The sequence below is a fragment of the Notothenia rossii genome (genome assembly GCF_949606895.1).
Source record: "Notothenia rossii genome assembly, chromosome: 9".
NCBI classification, from domain to species: Eukaryota; Metazoa; Chordata; class Actinopteri; order Perciformes; family Nototheniidae; genus Notothenia; species Notothenia rossii.
Genome location: NC_136907.1, coordinates 25937132 through 25957747, shown reverse-complemented (window position 1 = coordinate 25957747; position 20616 = coordinate 25937132). Strand labels below are relative to the sequence as shown.

At 40.9% G+C, this 20616-nt stretch overlaps 1 protein-coding gene across 4 annotated transcripts; it reads right to left on the bottom strand.

Annotated features, from left to right (window-relative positions):
* Positions 1–4123: 4123 nt before the first annotated feature.
* On the bottom strand, positions 4124–16031 carry LOC307018539 (protein phosphatase 1D-like). 4 transcript variants are annotated; one of them, XM_079648816.1, is made up of 7 exons: positions 15337–16028; positions 14021–14249; positions 13721–13845; positions 12816–12997; positions 9051–9278; positions 8499–8589; positions 6833–6971 (listed from the first exon to the last, which is right to left on the bottom strand). In XM_079648816.1, the coding sequence occupies exons 1-6, from the start codon at positions 15869–15871 to the stop codon at positions 8503–8505; spliced, it is 1386 nt and encodes a 461-aa protein (XP_079504942.1). In that variant the 5' UTR covers positions 15872–16028; the 3' UTR covers positions 6833–6971; positions 8499–8502. The 4 variants fall into 4 exon arrangements, with proteins under 4 accessions (XP_079504939.1, XP_079504940.1, XP_079504942.1 ...); XM_079648815.1 differs by having other exon boundaries at positions 6836–6974; XM_079648813.1 differs by lacking the exon at positions 8499–8589 and having other exon boundaries at positions 4124–6974; positions 15337–16031.
* Between the last annotated feature and the right edge of the window lie 4585 nt (positions 16032–20616).

The following is a 20616-nucleotide window of genomic DNA, read 5'->3' as shown; positions in this document are numbered from 1 at the left end:
TTGTGGCACCGGAACTCGTGGACACCTCGCTGAGAATTAAATGGATGTAGTTTATTTCTTTCCAGGAAAATTGATTGTCTCTGAGCTCAAGAAATAAGCCAATTGATGCCATCTGTATCATGCTTTTAGACTATATCATTTAAGAACAGCAAACCACAGCTTTTGACCAGGGAGAGATCAGTTTTCCAACTGTTTTAACAAGGTAAATGTAAGCATATTTTGCTTGTATCAGCTGATCATTTTGCACTTACCGAATGAAACGACATAGAGTTAACTTGATCACATTAAAGAATACAATGGTTATTTAACATTATGAACAATTGAACTTCTTAAACGCATTCAGTCAGGGTTCAGCTTTCGAACAGTTCATATTCCGCATAATGCCTTCAGCAAAATTGATTTATTTCACATATTTTATCATTTATTTATTGTATTCACAAGCTTTTCGTGGTGGCTGTTTCAGTAAAGGACTGCACAAAGGGAGGACAATCCTAGTTTTTCTTTTTGTTTTCTTATACACACAGTGTACAGCAAGGCTTATTGGCATTTTTAACAAGATTGATTCACTGCCAATGTTGTGGTCTGGGAATAATCACCTCTAATACAATTAACTTACATTACATTAATCCCATCACCCAAAGGTTTTATTAGATTCTCTTTGCCTAGTGATGCCAATTGATAAAGAAACAACATGGTTGCATATTATAACCAGTCAAAAATAGTGGTATTTTGAAGATTAAGTGTCAAGGATTTGGCAAGTCTGGATCGATTTCCAAGTCGCATGATTGGGATATTGGAATGAACCTGAGGTCTTTCTTTTCTGAAAATATTTAACCGTTGACTTTAATTAAAAGTATTATGTCAAAAAATGTCACATAACTGTATTTGGTTAGTTGAAAGCAGTAATATTAAGTTGAACCTAATATGTTTTATTCAACTTAATATTATTGCATTCAACTAACCTAATACAGTTATGTGAAATCTGTTGACATAATACATGTAATTAAAGTCAACAGATTCCGTTTTTTCAGTGAAGTTGGAGTATTAAAAATATATATATATATATTATATGTATATATATATATAGGATAAGAAAACAATAATGGTCCTTTTTGTTGGACATAAGGCACAAATTAAGTTCACTCCATGACACTTTCTCAGATTACGTTCACTCTGTGCACACATGTGCTAGAATGGGCAGGAAATAGTGACTTTGAGCTGCAGGCAGTAGGGTTGAGTGTCCCTGTGAGTTTTTGTCTGTGAGCAAGAGAGTGAATAAGTGAGTGGACTGAGAGAAAGAGGTGGTTGAGGGAGGCGCTGGACCGTGAAGGAGCCGTGAAGCGGAAAGGGAGGCTGATGACTGTATTAGGTGTCATCCGTCTAAATGAGTGACCCTTGTCTAAAGCGCTATCGGGGAAGGTCCATGTGATCCCGGTCGACAACACAAACGATCCAGTTCGGAAAGCGTCAGCGTGGAACCAGACCTCATGACCTACCAGAAAGGCACGCCATTATGTTGCAACAACTCCCCCTTCAGCACCCATTTACAAGATCATCTAAGGCGCATGGCTAAAAAACATTCTGATCCATCACAAGACGCCAGTAAAAATAAAATATACCCATGTATTTATGATGAGAACAATTTGCTCACGGTCCTCTCCGCCTCCCTTTGAGTCAGAGCGAGGGGAAGAAAAGGAGGACACGTCACCTCCCATCATCTGGAGAAGACTTTCTGCTCATAGCACTTAATCTAGAGAGCCTCCCAAGAGTGGCAGAGGGCAAGCCATTAAAGGCCTGCTGAAACACTGCTGATACTTTCAGAAGGAGACAGGAGACACGACAAAGGGAACATGTCAGGAAACTCCACCAGAGGATGTGACACTCACTGCCCAGACTAAGAGTGTTAAGGAGCCAGATCAACTCCAGTGTAATTCAATAATTCATCTTTAATGGGACACTGATGCAAGGTATGAAGATATGTATACATGTCAGTTGTACAGGTAATAGAGACCATGGGCGGATTGTGAGATAATGGATCCCTGGGCTAAGTCAATCAAAAAGCCCTAATAAAGAACACTTTAGTTGTTTAGCTTTTTTTTGTAGTCGTTTTGCATCTCTTTGCGGTTGTACTGTGACTCTTTGTGGTCGTTTTGAGTCTATTTGGAGTTGCTTCAGGTCTCTTGGTCCTTCATTTGTGCTTTTTTTCTTGTCATTTTGTTTCGCCTTGGGGTTTTTGTTCCCATTTTCATAGTCGCTATACATTTTTGGGGGGTAATTTAGTTGTTTTTCGCCTTTGCATTGTTTTTGTGAGTCTGTATTTGCTTTGCATCACTTATGATTGGGGTCATTTTGAGTCTTTTGGGGTTATTTTCCAGTGTGTGTTTTGGGTGTTTGGTATCTCTTTGTCAAATCTCCTATACTGGTTGTTTCTCCCCTTTTCTGGTAGTTCTTATATGCCTCTTCCTGGATCCTTTTTGTTGTCACATTAAGTCTTATTGGTTGTTTTTATAGTCGTTGTGATTGTCTTTGTAGTCTTTTTGTTTTAATTTGTAGTCATCTAAACTATAAAACAACATTTTAATTTAACTTTAAACCATGACCAGTTGCAAAAGAGGATGTCTTGACCCCGATACAGGAACCACCACAATATTGTCTTTTCATCCAGAGGCTAAATCATCATGCTAATAGTGCACATTAGCATGCTAACACTTTAATTTAAATTCTGAACATGGTAAGTCTACACGTGTTAAACATCGACATGTTAGAAAGTAGATGAAGAGATACAGATTTTTGATAATATCCAATCTCCCTCTCTGTGACCCTGCTAAATGAGCCGGATCATCTCAATACAGGAAAGGATGTGAATACCAAGAGACAAATAACCTTTTGAGCCAAATCTTATAGTCCACCATTTGACTTAAAGGTCCCCTATTATACTGTTTTTCATCAATATATTATAGGTCTCAGATACAAAACATGTCTCTTTTTGCATAATAGGTGACTGTTAACTAAAGCAATTCAACCTCCCCAGCGAATGCACTATAATGTCATGAATATAAAAAAGTGGATAAAAGTTATTCTACAGTTGACTATGTATAAGAGTTGTGTGCATTTGCTCACTGTGTCGCCTAGTTTTCTGTTATGATGCGTATTGGTAGGAGTTACAAGGGGGGGGGGGAGGTGTTTGACAATGGTACGCTCCACTGGCTGATGTCCAATGACAGACTGTCGGCAGTAAGAGGGGAATGTTGCACGTTAGGCAGGTCAGCAGATGCTTGGCTGACAGTCAATGAAATATTCAAGTCGAGACACTGTTATCATGGATCTGATGTATGTAATGTCTCAGAAACAGACTCAGGGTCAGATCAAGAAATGTGTTCCTGAGGTGCAGGATGTCAAAGGGACATCACATCACGAAACATGACATTTAGATCTAGCTTTTAAGTCCACCCATCTCAAACTAATCTATTCAAATCAACTGAAAGTAAAATAAAAAGTGTTACATTATTATAACACAAATTAGAGTGTGTCAGGAACTCATTATTCTCTCTTTTAGAAAGAAGAATATAGATTAGTACTGTCGAAAAATATGTTAATATTCAGCATAAAAGTAAGTACATTTATATATATATTTCTTCCGATTCAAGTATTCAAATAGTCTAGTCTGGCCCAGTGATAGTATTTATTAATGGTTTCCATTGCCAGCAAATTCTTATTTTTTTTGGCTGTGTGTGTATACAATGGTAATGGAAATACAGGAAGTAAGCAAAACTTGAATTCTGCTCATTTGCTTGTTCCTGAGATTTGTACTTTATCATATCAGCAGATAGATATCGGGTCGCTCATGATATCGAAGAAACTAGTAACTGTAGAACACAACTGTTTAATCCTTTTACATTACTGCCATCTACTGGAACACCCTGCACAATACAAGTATTACCTTCATAGTCAAGCTACACAGTAGCTACAGGCAATATAAACGCAGATAACATTTAAAAAAAGTTTAGGAATGAACAAATCAGAAACATGCTTAAATCATTAATAATAGTCATGAGAACAGTCACACACACTGGGCTAGAGTTAGTTGGACCAACATTGACACTGCTACAGACACAACAGCACCAAATGGAAAAGATAACTTTATTACAACACACGTAGACACTGTATATCCAGTCACTTTCAACACATTAGCTTATACAGAGTCCTGAAACCTGGGTTGCAGTGGATATGAAACCAGACCCCAAAGTATTGTCATTGTCAAAAACTAAATGCATGCCCATTAACATCTATTACCTCTGGACATTTCAAAACATACAGAGTAGATGGGAGCATGCCAGACTCTTAAAAAATCTCCAAAACTTTGCATAATAATGTACTGTACAAACTTATATTGCATATACTGCACAAAACCAACAAACGGCTCTCGCATTAAAAAAACAGGTTTAGTATTCTGTAGTGCAGTGTTTCTCAAACTTTTTCATACCAAGGATCACATAAAAAAACACTCGCGGACCACCTAACTCCACAAATATCCAAAAACACATCGTTTTTCTAGAACAGACAAATCACCTGAAAATGGTACAAACAAGTGGCAACATGTGATGAAGGTGTTGCGCTGGGCTATATCATGCAATTGAAAGTGAAACTTAAGCTCGCTCCATTGCGGAGATATTCCTGCGAGAGTGCGGAAAACTTAAATACATTAATTTATTTCAAATGTGAAATGTTAGCAATATACTCACGGACCACTAGGGGGCGCTCACGAACCACCAGTGGTCCGTCGACCACACGTTGAGAAGCACTGCTGTAGTGGATGGTAAAATAACATTGGTGTAATACTAAAGGTGCATGATAAGTGTTTAATGTACTTAAAATATCTAAGAGGATCACGCCCATTTGAGTCCAAAAAATATATATATTAAAAGAAAAAGTAAAAATTACCTCTTAATGCATTTTTGCTAAGGCAACCATGACAATGTTATGTAAAAGGAAGGCAAACAGTAACTGAGCTGCCATGTTAACACATGTTCTATGTACACACATGATGGAACAGGCCCTTCCTGCATTGGTACGAATAAGGTGTGTTATGTGAAGATTTACAACAAGTTATGGAAGCAAATGACACACATAGATACAACATGTCAACAATGAAGGAAGGTCTATTCAAATGGTGCTAGTGCCTAACGCACACTTAAAGAAATACTTCACCCACAACATGACTTTTTTCGGGTACTCACGCTGTATTACTCTCGAAGAGAATGAGTTTCTCCATTGTGAACGAGTAATCAAACAAAAAAAAGTCAATGAAATATAAGTAAATTGGAGCCACGTTAAACAACATAAAAACTATACCAAAATATATATTTACAAACTCACCACTTAACGTTTTACTTTAAACTTTACCATTTAATACACTTCGGAATCGCTCGTTTTTGTAGAAGTGTATTACATTGTAAGGTTGTATTGAAATGGCATGTTTGTTTTAGTTTTTAATTAAGGAGCTTGATAAATAAGAATTGGATTTAACTACACAAGTTGTGTGAGCAAAAATATATAATTTTGATGCTGTTAAATGCAGCCCCATCTACTTAAATTCATCAATACCTTTTCTGTTTGTTTATATCCTTTTTGCCCAGCTGGCACACAACAAAATAAATAAAAACACTTTACCTTGAGACTTTACACAGGGTGAGTAATTGGTATACTAATGGTCAATCTGTAGGTGAAATAGGCCTTTAAAATGGATGATATACAAACTAAAGTCGAGGGATAAGCATACTCCAACGCACCTTCCAGTGAGGCACAGGCATTGATCTTGGCTTTTACATCAGCAGCACCCAATACATTACAGACACTCATTGGCCAAATCATGCTTGGAATGGATCCAGCACAAAAAAAATAAGAAAGTCTAGCAAAGTACCATGACAAGGTCATTAAAATCACACACATGCACTGAATACATACCATTGGGGAAAGTGAGAGAAAATATGTAATGTTATATTTTTCCCTATGCTGTAGACATTTCAAAATAAGCCACCTTTAAGACATGAAACAAATATGAAACACTTAAAAATCCAAACCCCAGACCATTCAGTTGTATCATTACGTTGCACGCCACAGCATTAAACACTGCCATGGGTTTCTATTGCACACAATCTAACACTAACCCCTAACAGCAGTTAGGTAGCAGGTTTCCAAACAACTGGTCTGAGGTACCTAAATAAAGGAAAGGCATTTTATACAGCATCCAACCAGTTCAAACAATCTACAAAAGTTGAATAATCTGGATCAACTGGAAGATTTCATGTGGCACAATGCTGTTGAACTGATCTTATCTCACATTGTGGTTGTAAAATACATCTTTTGGATATATTATACATACTTTTCATAGTATGAAAATAGATTAAATGGATCTTAAATTTGCTCAAATTAAAAAGGAGGGGGAAGGAAGAGAACAGCAACACATTTACGCTGTCAGATTTCTCATATATTTACAAAAACAAAAGGATTTTGAATAAAAAAGTATACATCTAGGTATATTCCTCCGGCAGTTGACACGATGCAGAGGATCCTTTCAGCCTCGGGGTAAAAACACAGTTTCTATAAGACGAGATTCAGCGCACGCACAAGGCAGCGTTGTGTTGCTGTGACAGGTGACTGCTTTCCTCGGAGGAGCTCCTCTTTGCACGAGATTGTTCACTTTGTACATTGCTCTGTGTCTCCAGGAAACTTTTGCCAGAGGATGGAGGACCTATAAGTTCAGGGGCATTGTGGGAACATCGAGACCTTTTAAACGGAGGAGCAGGAGCAGCAAAGTCCACTTTGGAGTCTTGCTTTTCGAAGACATCCAGTGAACAGTCCGAGGCGTGCGGGGCGGCCCTCGTTGAGCCACAGAGAGCCGCTTCATAGAGCCCGAACGCCTGCTCCAGAGCTGCAGAACTTCCTTTAAAGGGGGAGGCAGCTGCATCGCTCTGCTGGAATAAAGAAAGAACTATTGTTAAAATGTCCTTATTATTTATCACATTTAAACACTTGTTCTTACACATTTAAATTCATTTAAATGGTGTTGTTTTTGTCAAAAAAAGGTGGCTTTAGAATAGGTGAATAAATGAGACCAACAGGTGAAAGCTGGGACAAAGGGATGAAGACTAAAGCAATGGAAATGAACAACCGTTCATAAACAATAAAGGGTTTGAATGTATTCAAATAATCAGGTAACTGTCAATAATGTAGGCTGTAGGTGAACATTACAAATATGACTTTGATTTTAAGTTAAGAGGTCTTGACTGCTTATTGCAATACATTCTTTGAAGCTATTTGCTACCAAATGTAGCGATTCTGAAATCGAGGTTAAAATCGGAACGTTTTTAAAAAATGTTTTTGTTCTATTTTATCTACTTTGTATTTTCTTTTATATATAACGTAACTCTTGATTATATAACCTTCTGTTTAGTAAGTCATATGTGCTTTGTCACGTCTCTTAATCATATTTGATAAGCTTTCTCTTTTTTCAAGAAAAGCCCACTTCATTAAGTGAAAATTAAAGGAAATAAAATGTCTATTACAGAAGAACGCTAAAGCTGGATATTTGGGAGGTAAAGGCGTTCTCAGGGCTTTCAAAAGGTTATAACAATCTGTTGTTGTTATTATGTATTATTAAGGCACATTTTCAAAGACATTCCCTGTCCTCTTCAAAGAGTAATGGAAAGTACAGATTTTGTCTTCAGATTTGAAATAGTCAAAAGTATTCTTTGTGCCATTTGTTCATTCCATTGCAATGCAAGAAAGCCATCAACTACATTATGGTCCTATTCCTTGATAACTATATAGTATGAAATGAATACAATAAAACATGAAAAAAAGGGGGTGACAATCAGAATACGGTTAAGGTTGCACGAGAACGTTTTTTTTAAAAAGCCATGTTAATGTCACTGTCTCCCTCTACTGGCTAACAGGGGGAATAATGTTCAAGATGGCACAATTGTAACAATCTTGGACTAACAAAGTAACTTCACGTTTTATTATTGGCTTTATCCGTTTCATTTACAAATATTGGACCACAGATTTAAAGAAATAAGTAATTTAAAGTTCTTTCAGTCCAGTATCAATCCCATTGTTAATAATGCTATCTCAGTGCTAGCATGGATAACACTGGGGTATCAATGCTAGCAATGTAAGGGTCAGTGACTGACATTTCACTACATGTTCAATAGCGGCTTTGGACACTTTAAAATAGTTTACATAACTCAAATGTTGGAATAATAAGATATAATAATCCAATAGAAGCTTTTTTACGCTCTCTGGCACCTAATTTACATTTGTACGCACAAAAGGTTCCCATTGTGAAATAAATCATCATCATTGTGCGTAAGGAAATGGTCAGAGGGCCCCCAGGCTCCCTTTTGCTTTTGTAAGTTGAATATCACTATAATGATAATATAATTCATTGCTGAGTCATAATTCTGAAAATGTTATACATTTATTTTAGCAGCAGTCACCTCACTACCACTCCAGGCACGGCCATCCCTCATGATCTTCTCCATATATCTCATCTTCTCCAAAAAACATGTCATCCTCATCATGCTCCTCCTGTTGGCCGCGGAAACAAAGAGTGACGTGTTGAAAACCACTGGTCCACTGTCAAAGGGGCTGCAATGACCTCAAGAGGTGACTACAGTCTTTAATCTTTTTACCGGTCTAAGTATTAAACAAAATGACAATAAAAAAATGGACTGGAATATATATCAAAAGGACAATATGGTGGACAGCGAACGACATACAAACACTCAAGGGCTGCACAATTAACTGTAATGGTATCAAAATCGCAATGTTAACTAGTGCGATATCCAAATTGCAGTAAAAACAATAGTTGGTCAAAGCTAAATATGTACAAATATCTGAAGTATTGTGGAACTGCAGAGAAGTTCTGGCCTACAAATTGCAATATGAGTCAAAATAATTGTATTTCGTTTTTTCTTTTCAAAATGGTGCAGCCCGTAAACACACATAAATGCTGCATGAGGAGGATGCAGCAGAGATAAGGCACTGACCTGTGGGACCACACATGTGTTGTAGGTGGTTCCTGGGAAGGGAACGTGGTCCATTCCTGTAGACATGTCCACCACGATCTCGTCTCGGTGCATGGGGATGGGCGGGCCCCCCCGCTCCTGTAGGGCCAGGACAATAACCGTAGTGTTGTCTGCACGCAGCATTCGCTCTTTCCAGAAAAGGAGTGCGGTGCAGCCCAGCCGGCGGGCGCAGGACATTCCCTTTGGTCCCTAAAAAGCAAAAAGCAAATTATTTTAAAAATCCTCCAAAGAGCCCACGCTACAACAAGTGTGAAGATGTTGATACAGCCATTTTCATACTGTCAAACTATGTTAAGAATGTATAATAATCCCATTCCACAAAGTCTTACAGAATGAATATATATCATGACACTTTCCCAGTTGATAACTTCATTTCCGAAGTTTTCTGGAATGATATGTTTAAATATGCAAATAAAGCATTATACTATCATTTGACTACATTTCAGGAATAGAAATGTAAATCTTTAGAGGAAGCACGTTTCCTTTTCTGATTTCCCTTTTATTCAAAGATTATTATGGGGGAATTTTAGGATATTTTTTTTTTTTATCACATTTCAGAAAATACTGTCAAAATGCATTATATAAATCCGGCATAAAGAAAGAAGTTAAGTATGAGAAAACCATTTGACCTTTAAACATTTTTTTTTTAAAAGTTCATGCATTTTGAAAGGCACTACAAAGGATTGGGGGTTAAAATGTGAACTAGTACATACACTGCCCGTCCCCAAAGAAAGTTGCACACTCTAATATTTCATTGGATCGCCTTTAGCTATCGTTTCGATATGCTTCTGCAATGTCAAAACATTGAATTCGGTCCAGAGTTGCATTCATTTTCAGCCAAGATCTTGTATTGACTCCTGGCATTGTCATCTTCAAATATGCCCGTGCCATCAGGGAAGAAAAACTCCATTGATGGAAAGATATGGTCATCCAAAGTAGCAACTTTGTGTATTGATGTGGGTTGTAATGAAAGCTCTCACGTGAAGACCTCTGTAACATGTATGATTTTATTGTGGGAGCGGTATGTGAAGCCAGTGGACCGTGCTATACCTACTCTGGGAAAAGACACAACGTCAAGCCAGGGTGGAATAAACATGTGGCTGATCAATATGCTGAAACTAAGAATGCTTTTGGGGCCTGGGTCCGGGCAGGATCTCAAAAAGCTTACAAATGCTAAATATAAATATGCAGTTTGTTATGTCAACAAACATACAGAAATATTGAGAGCGGATTCTATGGCTGAAAAGCTCCTTCATAATGATGTTACTGGCTGCTGGGAGGAGGTGAGAGCTCTGAGCAGGGCCAGTACGTCGTTACCTTGTACCATAGAGGGAGTATCTGGAGCCAATAACATAGCTGAGTTGTGGAGGCAACATTACTCTACTATACTTAATTGTGTTAAAAGTGAACCCTATAAGGTTGGTAATGTTGTGAAAAGTGACACAGTGGGAATCACAGCTCATGAGGTTTATCGAGCAATTGCACAGCTAGCTGATAACAAAGCAAGCGGCTCTGACCGAGTCACTGCAGAGCACCTTAAACTGGCAAGCCCGAAGGTTGCAGTTCTTCTTACCATTTGTTTTACCGGCCTCATGACTCATGGTGTGTTGACGGACTCCATGTTGACTGTTACTTTGGTCCCTGTCATTAAGGACAAAGCGGGCAAGGTAGGGAGCTTGGATAACTATAGACCAATTGCTCTAGCCAGTGTGTTATCTAAAGTCCTGGAAAGAAATGTGTTAGATAATAATAATAATAATAATAATAGATTTAATTTGTTAGCGCTTTTACAGGTGCTCAAAAACGCTTTACAGATAATAGTGAAGATAAAAAAAAAGAGAAGAAAGGAACAACAAATAAATATATAGTTAAAGTCCAATAATAAAAAAACAATCACACATGAAAAGCCAGATTGAAGAGGTGAGTTTTTAGATTGTGTTCTTATTTATGTACCTCAGAGAACCAGTTTGGCTTCAAGGCTAAGCATGGTACTGAGCTATGCATCTATGCTTTGAAGGAAACGGTAGAAACATATAGAAGACAGAATTCCACTGTTCTGATTGGTTTCATTGATGCCTCTAAGGCTTTTGACCGAGTTAACCATCATAAACTGTTTTTAAAATTGAGACAAAGGGGTGTGCCCAACAGTATAATTAGGATCCTGGCTTATTGGTATGCCAACCAGAGCATGCGGATAAAATCGGGGAATGCAGTTTTGGCGCCATTTGGTGAAGGTAATGGAGTCCGCCAGGGGGGGCTCCTCTCACCATGCCTTTTTAATATCTATATGAATGAAATGATCTATCAGATGATTTAAGTGTCTGTAAAACAGGATGTGTGATTGGTAATGTGATTGTAAACCATCTTATGTATGCCGATGATTTGGCTATAGTTTCTCCTAGCAGTGCTGGATTTCAACAGTTGCTAAATGTGTGTTCTGATTATGGTGTCCAATTGGATGTTAAATACAATGCTAAGAAGAGCGCTGTAATGAGCTGCAGAGCAACAGGGGATAACAACCTTGGTTTTCCAACATTCTATCTACCAGGACAGGTGCTGTCTGTTTGCTGTAAAACTAAGTATCTGGGACACATCATTACAGATGAAATGGCTGATTATGATGATGACGACATGTATAGACAGCGGCGTGTCTTATATACACAAGCTAACATGTTGGCTAGAAAATTCTCTTGGTGTTCAGATAAGGTTAAGGTGAACCTCTTTAGAGCTTATTGCACTCCTCTCTATACTGCCCCCTTGAGGGTCAAGTATAAGAAGGCGAGCCTCCAGAAGCTCCAGGTTGCTTATAATGACTGTTTGCGTATACTGCTTAGAAAACCAAGGTGGTGCAGTGCAAGTGAAATGTTCTGAAATGCACGAATCAACACGTTCCATGCTCTCTTGAGAAATCTGATGTACAAATTCATCTGTCGATTGAATGTTTCTCATAACTCTGTCATTATGCTGTTTTCAAATCCGTGTCTCAGTGCTGTACGATACCAGTCACCTCTGTGGAAACATTGGTATAACTGCCTTTTTTAAAATTTATATTTGAGTGTTGTATGTCTTTTAATAATGGACCAAGAGTCTCTTCAAATAAAAGCTGATGATGATTCAGTATATTCAGGTAGTCAACTGACCTCATTCTTTGGGAACATAACGCTACTGAACTGAGATCATAATACTGCCCCCCCAGGCTTGTACGGTAGGCACTAGGCATGATGGGTACATCACTTCATCCACCTCTCTTCTTACCCTGATGCGCCCATCGCTTCTGGAACAGGGTAAATCAAGATTCATTGATTTGGTTTTAATAATGCGTTGGACAGTTCTTAACCCGATTATAGTAGCCTCGAAACTGATTAACATCCTTTCCACGACCACAGGATATGTCTTCCGACATGGTTGTTTAAGAAATGAGAAGCTAAACACCACAACAGCTAGGATTAAATAACTCGTTGCCAGCTGAAACATAGTATTCCCTGCAGTAATTATCCAATGGAAGGCTCCTAAAGATTGGCTAAGTTAGATCCAGTTGGTGACTTTTTTTTGGACGGGCAGTGTATGACCATGAAACTAACCAGTTTAATGCTTACAGTAAGACCAAATGTAATGCTTTTTTTTGCTGAACCTATACGATATATACGGATGCAAAATGCAAATAGACAAAGTGTAGTAAAACACACACAAAACGCAACGTATATTGCAACTTCCACAATTACTTACAACCATTTTGTCGTGGCTATAACACATATTGACAGCATTCTTGGGCGGCATCATGTTCCACAGTCCGTCACTGCCGAGGATGATGAACTGATGCCGACTGGGGTCAAGGGTCATCATGGTTGTATCGGGCTCTGGAGAAACCACAAATTCCCCGCTGTAGAAATCGTAGCTCCAAAGATCACCTTTCAACAGAAAACTAAAAGTTATCACCTCTGGAGGAACAAAAGAGTACTGCAGGAATGAGTCCTAAAACACAGGAATGAGTTAGCATTGAGGCACCTCTGATTCGCTTGTTTTTTTTAAAGGGCTATTGGTTATAGGCCTGAAATGAGGTCTATGCACTGGTTAACAAAAGCTTAGAAGATTTTCACATTTTGTTCTACAACATAAAATACATCAGTAAATACCTCACTTGTGCATGTCTGAAGCATGTCATAAAAAGGGCAGTTACTAACAAGTGGCTAATTGAGACTACTAAATGTCATCATGTGAAAAATTAGCCGCGTTTAGCTTAGCGATGTTGACGTGAACACATGGCACCTTGCTGTAGTTATTTTATTGCCTAACGTTAGCTTTTTAATTCTTGAAATCGCATTAACACTTCAACTTTGTTTATTTCTGATAAGTGTTGTTAATATGTGGACATTTTACTGCTAAACTAAACGTGTAAATATCTTAAACCTGTTTGCCGCAGAGATTATTTCTTGCAATATGCCCAAAATCAGATGGAAAAATTATATTCATTTTGTCGAGGGAGCCCTTGCTATGCTAACTTCTGGGTGTGCTGACAAAAATAACCCCTCCCTGAATACTCATGTCATCAAACTAACAGTGCGGACACTCTAACAAACAAACAAACAACAACAACAAACTAACTAACAACAAACAAAGGGTGTGATCTTTACCGAGGGATCGTGCCACAGCCAGGAAGGGGATCTGGTCAATGACGGTGCTCCTCCTCACGGGGCCGTTATGGGTCAGCCTCGGCCTCTTCCACACTACACGGTTCACACCAGATTTCTTCATAACGCTACAGAAAAACAACAACATTTGATACAAAGCCTAGTTTGACAGGTAATACAGCAACGATATAAGGAACAATAGGCGGAAAAAAACATCTGCCCTGTATAGCAATGTTTTTCAGGATCAGTAAATGCAATCCAACATTCAGAGAAGTGTTTTATAAGGTCTTGTCACAAATTCACCTGCCACCCAGCCGCTCGATCCTTTCTTTTTCCTTAGGAAGCTCAGGTTTATGGTCTTGTGTTATTTCAAGTGCCTGGAGGGTTATATCAGAGTCATTTTCTCGCACTCCAACCACCACTGCCGAATCCCCCACATGGGCCACATACATGTGAACCCCGCGGATCACAGTCACGCTGGCTGTGGTGCCTGATGTGCTGGGCAGGCCGGTGATAGTCTTCGGCCATTCCGCTGTAAAGGGAAAAGATACATAAAAAAAAGAAATGTTAACTCCATGATTCAATGTGGTCAAAGTTTGTAAGCGGGGGAACAGTGTCCATTATGAACAACAAGTGAGCATAGGTCTATTTTGTAATGATGGAAATGCAAAATAAAGGTTATTTAGGTATGGGAAAATATAAAATTATCATGGCCAACTATCCGTTTTACCAAATTGCACAGGTGCTCAAAACTATAAAATGGCACTATATTAACTGGAATTACTTAGCCGCACATTCTGTTCAAAGGCAAATAATTGTTATTGGTTCAGATAGGAAACCCACTTTCTTTTCTTCCCATTTTTTACATCTTTCTAGTTAAAAAACATCTTTCAATTTAAGGTCAACAACATACATCTAAATAACCCACATTTTTGTACTTTTACTATGACTGTGAGCTACACAGCTTTTTCAAGTCTCTTGTGAGAATATTGACAACTATGCCATTAATTGTTATTCACCATAATCAACTTATTGTGGGTGATTTATATCGTAATACAATCTTAGTTTGTTCCATTACTATAAAATATATTACAGATGTTGACAGTCACAGATCAGAGCTGTTCCATAAGTCATAATGAGCACATAAACCAGGCTTACTTGAGTAAATCTGCCATATTTTGGGAGAAATTCGGTTTCATAACAAAGGATTAAAAAGTTTGACCCATGTTATAAAATAAAAGCATCCCTGCTATGTTAGGCTAGTGCTGTCATATTTTAATTCAGGTTAAACCAGTATTACATTCTAGTAAACAGACTGCAGTAGGCTACTTAACCACTGCACATATTTCCAACTCCTTTTGTCAGTCAGTCAGTCAGTATCCATTTGTAATCTACAAAATGTTAAACATGTTTTACTTCATAGTGTGATCCGAGCTTCATTTGTGATGTGTTGTGGTCTGATTATTGATTTACATTGTAATTGGCTGACCAGTATCCAAGATTGGGCATCATACAATTATCCGCATGTGACACAGTTAGGTAATGCAGAGACGATAACAGTTACAATGATATGCAATTTGCAGCAGTAAATATGGAATACATAATACACGTTAGCTTACGTAGCTCTTTCCACATTGCATGGTGACAGGCGATGAAGCCTTTCTTGAGAGCAGCACACACTTCACTGTGATCCTTCGACCAAAACCCCCGCTGCCTTTTCAATATCCCCCACAGATTCTCTCTGGCGAAATGTGCCGCTTCTCGACCCCCGTGGCCATCAAAGACAGCGAAAAAAGCCACAGACTTCCGAGTGTCGACAGCATGCTCCGAGGTTTTTCCCTCTGTGACCGGTGCGCTGCTGTTGTGACTGTCCTCATTAGATACACTCTCTACCCACATTGCAGAAACCGGGCCGGACTCGGCAGCAGCGTCCTGGTCGTGTGTCTCATTTTCAGTCTGTTTTGTAGCTTCACCCTCCGCCTTTCCCTGTCCTCCATGTCCCTGCGTTTTGGGGTAATCTTCGCCTGTCGTCGGCGACTGAGTCGGCTCGTATTCGATTCTAATATCGACAACATCCTCCATGTATTTCCTCCCCCCTTGCTCCGAAAATGCACTCATACGAAATATTATTCCCTCTTCCATGATTGAGAACATATAATGTTATATATCTATGAAAGGGCACATGTAAGCTAATTTTAGCTTGCAAGCTAAACCTTTTAAAACCGTGTTTGCCGCGACTGTACAGCCGAAGGCTTCCTTCCTTTTTGTTTATCTTCTCCGAAACGTCCCGCTGTACGTGATGACGTGCTGGTTTGCCAGCTGCAAGTATGTATGGAACGCCGGCTACTTTGCTGCCTTCGTGGGCGCTCGAAATAATTGGAAATTGCAATCTCATCACATTACAGACCACAAAAAACTCTCGAGTGTGGCCCTTTTAACCTTTCAATCAAACGCTTGATGACATAATCCACCATGTGTCATACAGTAATCCAAATTGCTTTAATTTCGCTTTAGTATGAAAAGTTATGTCAAAATAACTTAACCTAAAATAGACTCAAACAAATTAGGAGACCTTAAAGGTAGGGTAGGTAAGAATGGAGAAACCAGCTCGAGTGCGCTAGCATTTGAAAGTACACAGCCGAAAAAAATCTGCCCCTTCCTTCAGACTTCATTATGCTGCGTGTGTACACAGCGGACGCGATGCGATGTTTGGGGGTGGCGCGATTACATGTAAAGTCAATAGGCTTGTTTGAGATTATATGAGGTGTGATTAGTGCCAAAGAACAGATAACTAAGCTAACTGAGCGGAGAACTGACATGTCAAGGTGCGCCAACGCCTCCATCAATTTTGAATGTGTTGACGTAGAATACAGGCGATGTCACGACGATGTCAGACGTCACGGCTACGTATCATAGGTTCGCTCAAAGTACGCGCTCAAAGTACGCGCTCACGCGGCGACGGCGCAGCTTAGAAAGCGATATCTTAAACTTTGCGCGTTGATAACATGTGTGTGGATAAGCGCGTGAATAACGCACGTCTCGCCTCCCTTAGCATTGTATAGCATTAACCTAGCATTATTGGTCGAAGGATTCCGCTCCTAGTAGTTTGGAGAGTGTTATGGTACACTTTTTCATCGGCACAGTATTGGTATCAGAAGAGAGGGGAATAATTAATAATCATAAGTATGATAATATTTGCTGGTGTTGTAGTACTCAAAACCGGTCTCCAGACCACATTTTAATGGTATTGTTCTTATCTCGGAATCGACTGAATTTGGTCTCATTCTTGTCTCGGTATCGGACCTTTAGGACTCGAGATTTTATGTCAAGACCACGGCCGTGGCTGGTGATGTGATCCGGTTCCGGTTTCTGTGGCATGTTTCGATTGCCAGTTTGTGGCTTGTATGTCTTGTGAACGCAACGCTGGCATAATATGATGTGGCCTGCTGACATGGCCTATAATAAACACACAGGACTAAATCAATACGTGTTTAATTCAGCCCAGATGCGGTGACTGCAGGCCAAATCCATTAATTAATGCGGCATATATTGAAGGTGTTCAAAGGTGCACTGGTATGAGGCGCAGTGAGAACCACGCACCTGTCAGACTATAGCGAATGGGCACATTTAAATTTCAGGAGAATAATAAAGATGTGATTGGTTGTTCCACTCTCCGTTTCTCACGAGACCAGCGCGCTGCTGTTTACATTAGTGTGGACTGGACCGACTGAAACTGACGGCAAGAATATAATAGGTTGTAGTGCTGAGAGAAGGGAATCGGAGGCGGTGCATCGAAGGTGCAAAGTTGCATTTATTGAGCAGCAGAAAAGCACATGTTGTCCGGTTGCAGTCCGGGAAGAGAAGGGGAGAAGAGAAAAGAGGGCACACAGTAGGTACACAGGAAGTACAGTAAACATGTGTGTCCGTGCGGAAACAATACCCCCAACCTGTAGTTCCATGAGTGAATTATGTTATACAGTGGTCACTACAAGGTATAGAATGACGAAGCAGAAAGTAAGTTAGCGAACATTATGAGCTACATTTATTTCTATATTGTAGCCTGATGTGCACATCGACTGTCAACAAAACAGTTTCTCAGTCCAATGCTAAGTTAGTGGCAGGCTCTGTGTGACTGGAGACTATAAGGCTACACAAAACCCAAACATGTCCTTAATGTTACTCAAGGCAAATATATGTAATATAACCGTTAGACTGCAGCTACTGTAACTATAGGTTACTTACGTAAACCCAGTTCTCAGAGTAACATGAAGTGAGATGTCTCACTATGGGATGCGCCTCAACGCGTATGCAAACAGAAGGATCAATCTCATTACGCCAATCCTGATTGACTGGTGATCCTGACGTCTACGTCAGGGAATCCACCCACCCTATAAGTAGCTTGCGCTACGACGCAGCGTCATTCAAAAATAAGCACCTGTTCTCGCTTCGCCTTAGCAAGAAGGGCCGTCTGGTGAGACATCTCACTTCATGTTACTGAGAGAACTGGGGTTACGTAAGTAACCTATAGTTCTCATTCATAACTCTCCGTTAGACGTCTCACTATGGGATATTGGAACTCCCGTATTGCTAGACATGCTTATCTCGAAAATCACCAAAACAACCAGAACTTAACAGGTAGAACCCTGTCTCAACACGGGGCCCTGCACTGCACGGGCCACACTTGGAGCAGAGACATCTAGCCTGTAAAAGCGGACAACAGTGAGCGGTGAGGACCAGCTCGCTGCTGCACAAATGTCTTGGATGGAAACACCCTTGACCAAAGCCCAGGATGTAGCCTCCACGAGTAGAATCCACGAGTAGAATGAGCACGCAGGCCCGTTGGTGCCTGCAAACCCTGACTCGTATAAGCCAGAGCAATCGCTTCCACAATCCAGTGAGCCGTTGCCTGGTAACGTGCTTGCCCTTCTGAGGGTTAGCCCACGATATAAAGAGTTGGTCATTAAAACGAAACTCTTTTGACCTGTCCATATAGGTGCGTAAAGCACGAACTGGACACAGCAAATTTGGCCGCTGTTCCTCAGAGGAACACAGCGGCGGAGGAAATGCCACAATGTCAATGGGGGTACATGAGCCAACCACCTTAGGTATAAAGGCAGGGTTGGGCTTCAGCAACACATGACTGGAAGGCATTCATAACCGACCCTGGCCTTCAAACCAGGTATACGGAGGAGGTTAGGAAGCGCTTTCGGCAGCTGGATAAGGGAGCGGAGCCCAGCAGCGAATACAGGAGATTCGTTGTTGCAAACGAGGAGGCGACCAGGCTATGTGTGCCCATGCTGGACAGAGCCAGAACCTCCCTACGGTCCAGACATTCGGAGGTCGTAGCAGCACGGGGTAGGGTGGAGGAAGCACACCTCAACTTTGAGCTTGAACCAACCTTGGAGAGACGTGGGGTACTGAACGAAGCCAAACAGTTTCTCTTCAGTGCCTACGACACCATCAAAGGGGAGGAACTGATGGAGAGTGTGCGAAGAGTGCAGGCAGCGCAAGGTGAAAGGCAATATGGGGAGGCCTGGAGGGTCATCAATGAGAGGACTGGGCGGAAGAGGACTAAGGAGGGACAGGTTGAGGGACACAGCCCCTAGGAGAGGGTGACGACCTGGTTCAACCACTTCCAAAGCCTGCTGGGCACAATAGCGGATGGAGCTGAGGAAAGTATACCAGCTTTCCTCGAGAACCTGCCCATCGACGATGGTCCCTTCACAGCCAGTGAGCTTGCCAGGGCGAAGTCCACAGGGAGAGAGGGCAAAAGTGCTGGGCCGGATGGCATACCCCCGGAGGTCCCAAAGTACTGTGATCTCGATGACCTCATCCTAGACTTTTGCAACCTCGCTCTACTGCACAACATGCAGCCTGATATATGGTCTCTCTCCAACATCATCCCGGTGCCTAAAGCTGGAGACCTCTCAAAGCCAGACAACTACCGAGGCATCAGCCTGACATGTATCACCGCAAAGGTTTACAACCGGATGATACTGAACAGGATACGGCACGCCATCGACCCTCACCTGAGGGAGAACCAGAATGGCTTTCGAGAGGAGAGAACCACCGCAGCCCAGATCTTGGCGCTAAGGAGAATGATCGAGGAGGTGAAAAAGGATAACCTGACTGCTGTACTGTGCTTTATCGACTTCAAAAAGGCATTTGACTCGATCCACAGAAGCACAATGGTGAAGATCCTTGAGGCCTACGGTATCCCTCCCAATCTACTACGGGCAATAAAGACCATGTATGCAGGAACAAGGGCCAGGGTGGTGACCCCAGATGGCAACAGCGAGGAGTTTGACATCCTGGCTGGGGTAATGCAGGGGGACACCCTGGCCCCATTCCTCTTCATCATGGTCCTGGATTACGCGCTCAGGAAGGCCATCAGTGGACGAGAGCAGGATCTTTGCTTCACTCTAACACCAAGGAGGTCGAGACGACCCCACAGTAGTCCTGACAGACCTGGACTATGCGGATGACATCAGCCTGCTCACTGACAGCGTTGAGCAAGCACAGGAACTCCTGAACAGAGTGGAGTCAGAGTGTGCCAAGGTTGGCCTTAGGCTAAACGCCAAGAAAACTGAGGTTGTCACCTATAACATCTTACCGGAACATCCACCTCTGACAACAACAGAAGGCACTGTGCTTAAAGAAGTCAAGGAATTCAAGTACCTGGGCTCATGGGTCAACTCAACCGAGCAAGATCTTAAGGTGAGGAAGGCACTTGCATGGAGGGCCCTGAACGGCATGACCAGTGTATGGAACTCCAACCTCCCCGGTCAAATCAAACTCAGCTTCTTCTATGCAACGGTAGAGTCTGTTCTCCTCTATGGAAGTGAATGCTGGACCCTGAAGCCAATCCTGCAAAAGTCTCTAGACGGATGCTACACCAG

Excerpts from the sequence above, each read along its gene's own strand:
- LOC307018539 (XM_079648813.1), bottom strand. The coding sequence starts at position 15,871 with ATGTTCTCAATCATGGAAGAGGGAATAATATTTCGTATGAGTGCATTT. Across the intron at positions 13,846-14,020 it reads ATCGAGCGGCTGGGTGGCAG|CGTTATGAAGAAATCTGGTG; the intron begins GTGAATTTGTGA and ends GTTTTTCTGTAG. Across the intron at positions 6,975-9,050 it reads ACACATGTGTGGTCCCACAG|CAGAGCGATGCAGCTGCCTC; the intron begins GTCAGTGCCTTA and ends TCTTTATTCCAG.